The sequence below is a fragment of the Gymnogyps californianus genome, chromosome 3, assembly GCF_018139145.2.
Source record: "Gymnogyps californianus isolate 813 chromosome 3, ASM1813914v2, whole genome shotgun sequence".
NCBI lineage: Eukaryota > Metazoa > Chordata > Aves > Accipitriformes > Cathartidae > Gymnogyps > Gymnogyps californianus.
Genome location: NC_059473.1, coordinates 121,423,040 through 121,426,272, shown reverse-complemented (window position 1 = coordinate 121,426,272; position 3,233 = coordinate 121,423,040). Strand labels below are relative to the sequence as shown.

Genomic DNA, 3,233 nt, shown 5'->3' with positions numbered 1-3,233 from the left:
AGCAGGGAAGGGGGAAGGAACAGAGATTGGCAGGAAGGGCAGGAGGGTAAGGAGAAGGAGGACCTCTTCCTTTCTGCCCTGGCAAGCAGTTCAGCATGAGTCCATGGTCTATCCCTACAGAAACAGTTGCGTAGTTTTCACACAGTGTTGCTCCCTTGGCTGTCTCCCTGCGGGTTTAGATAAGCAGCAATGCCAGTGCAGAGGATGGGGTGAAGACGAGGGCAGCCTTGGCGTAGACCTAGTTAGCTGTGGTGGATCCACACCTTTCACATTGCCAACCCTTCACTGGCAAACCGATCTGATTTAAACCCTCCTCCCCTCTTTCTTTTTTTTTTTTGTTGCTGTGGCTTTCAAACAATTTTAACCAACAACACCAAAAGCAGTCGAATAGGTGAGTGAAACCCAGGCTGTAGAATATGGCTGGACAAATATCGGAATCTGATCAGATCAAGCAGTTCAAAGAGCTTCTTGGAACATACAATAAACTTGCAGAAAACTGCTCCCTGGATTGCATAAAGGATTTCACTAGCAGAGAGGTTAAACCAGAAGAAATGACTTACTCAGACCACTGCCTACAGAAGTATTTAAAAATGGCACAAAGTTTCTCTATGAGATTTCAGGAGTACCATATTCAGCAGAGTGAAGCTCTGGCAGCTCAAGCAGGACTGCTTGGCCAGCCTTGTTAGACAAGAGCACTCTGTTCACCTTGGGGTATGGGAATGGGAAAGAATGTCAGCAAGGTGAAACGATTCCTTAAAAGAGAGTTTCTGCTTAAGACACTGTATCATCAAACTGCAGCCTAAAAGTATGAGAAATCTTGGTTCACGTTTCCGGAGAATGTGAAAATTACACAATGTCAGAGCATTAGGTATGTAATCAACTTGGTATGTGAGCACAGGGGGATGTCCTGATCATCCTGCTGTTTTTTCCTGTGTGCATTCACCATGTACTGTCATGTCACCAGAAACTGTGAACTTCCTGGATTTTAAAAGATCTAAAGTTTCAACCCCAGAACACTTTTGGTTTAAACATCTGAGACTGTGCTTAGAGAGCCATCACAGGCTCAAGAAAGCAAGCAGAAGGTGTGTTAGAGGATATCTGCTCTGAACGAGGAGCACTAATCCAAAACAAGGCAGAGCTACGCTGATCCTGTAATTCACTGGAAATGTGCCATTACAAAAGCATGTGAACGCATTTCATCTGGCATGAACAAAAGAGCCCAGGGAAAGTTCCCACATAGGTGCAACCTGAGAGATACTGTTCAAAGAAACAATAAATGTGGAAACAACTTAGAAATGAAGTTAACAAAATACAGGCCTCTTGCCTCACCCATCTTCATTCCAGTCCTGGCTGTTAACACTTCAGTCTCATCTCTCGAATCTAACCTCAGCAATTTGTGCAATCAAATCCCATTGCCACTTGTATCCCAAACTCAGAAAAAGATGGCAAAACCTCTCAGAAGCTGGATGCAACACTGCAGGTTCTTACACCATTTGCCGTTCTTATTATTTTTGGGTCTGAGTTTTGCATGGTCAGCCTCTCAGAGAGATATGTTTTAGAAATGGAAGGACAGAATGAATACCAAGCATATTGGAACTAATAAGCAGATTACTTTGAGAGAAAAGGTTTTGGAGTGAATCTGGTGATGCCTGGGGCTTCATTTATTATCTCTCTCACATGACTTTATATAGTTTTACCCACCTCAGTCTTGCAGAAAAGAATCTGGAGGGAGTCCTAGAAAGTTGCTACCTAAATCCACTCAGCTTGATGATGTTGAAAATAAGGCTAATCTCATTCTGAAGTTTATTAACAAGCATTTTTAATTTAAGACCTGGAAGGTAACAAAAATGCTCTACTTGATGCTGTTGATGCCTTGGCTGGAGTGCTGTGTCCGGATGTTGCTGTATTGGAGAGCATCCAAAGGAGAGCCACGTGAATGCTAGGACATGAGCAGAGTATGACCTTGTGAATAGGTTGAAGGTTGTTTGGTTTAGATAGGACAAGACTCAGGTAAGGACACAATAACAGCCTGTCACTTGGTAAAGGACTGACATAAATGTTCACAGTGACAGCTGGGTGAAGGATGATGTGAAATCATACAATTTGAAGCAAAGACAAAACGCTGGTGATTATGGAAAATATGTAATTGTAAAGGTTAGAAGCACTGAATTAGGCTACCTGGGGCAGCTGTGAAGTTCCTTCAGTGGAGGTTTTTAAGAACGGGCAATAAAATTGCTGACATGGAAGAAAGCCCTTGATTCTGCCTCCATGTGAGTTTGTGGCAATGGGGTGCCGGGTACACTGTTTATTGACCTTTTCCAATTCCCTCTGTTTCTCTACACTGCTGGAATTTCTGTGCAATGAATGAGTTCAAAGAGATTCAAGGGAGACATGCAAGACCACCGATCTGTGTACTCAGAGCTGGGTTTGGACTTTACTATATCCATCTTAGACAAGTTCAGGAATTCCTTTCTGGATCTCTCCAGCACAACATTCCCAATGGTTTAAGCACAGAGGAGGTGAACTGTATCTACAGCCTTATCAAGGGTTTCCCCAAAATGATATTTCCAGAGAAGAGCTCTGGTTCACATGCTTTTCTACATCAAATCACATTTTCCATCCTTGTTTACGAAGTATATACTTTTCCTTCTTGACCTATGACTTTAAATTCCTCTATTCCTCTGTAAGCCTTCCCGTGAATTGGTGATGACCTTTTTACATACTCAAATAGTCTACATGGAAAATGAAAATAATTTAGACCCAGCTATCTGCAGATAAGGCTCAAATCATACCATGACCAAGTAGGACTTCCTGCAAGAATAGAATAACTCTGCAAGACTCATGTTTGCAAGGCACGGTAGCTGGAATAGGAACCACTCAGCCAGATAACTGAGAGCACAGAAAATACTGCCCAGCTGAATGACCAAATTATCACATCCTTCAAGCACTCCTAATGCTCTGAAAGCAGCCGACAGAACTTTCCATGAGCATTTCAACATAGTCTGGACAGTACCAGCCAGCCCTGGAATGTTGTCCTAGCCCTCCCGGAACAGTTCATAGTTGGACTTGCTGCTTTTCAGTGGAGAACAGCAATCTGCTGGATCAGTGAGGGTGTTCTGACATGAGTAAGCATTAACTGCAATAGTTACTGGCTAAGCATTAACTCAGGGAAGGAGGAAGTTGAGAAACAGTCTGCCACATTCGGCAAGACTTTAGCACTGTCCCGGTTTCTG

At 43.1% G+C, this 3,233-nt stretch overlaps 1 protein-coding gene across 1 annotated transcript; it reads left to right on the top strand.

Moving 5' to 3' along the window:
• Nucleotides 1–416: 416 nt before the first annotated feature.
• Nucleotides 417–686, top strand: LOC127014549 (mitochondrial import inner membrane translocase subunit Tim9-like). Its single transcript, XM_050893982.1, has one exon. The coding sequence runs from the start codon at nucleotides 417–419 to the stop codon at nucleotides 684–686; it is 270 nt and encodes an 89-aa protein (XP_050749939.1).
• The last annotated feature ends 2,547 nt before the right edge of the window (nucleotides 687–3,233 follow it).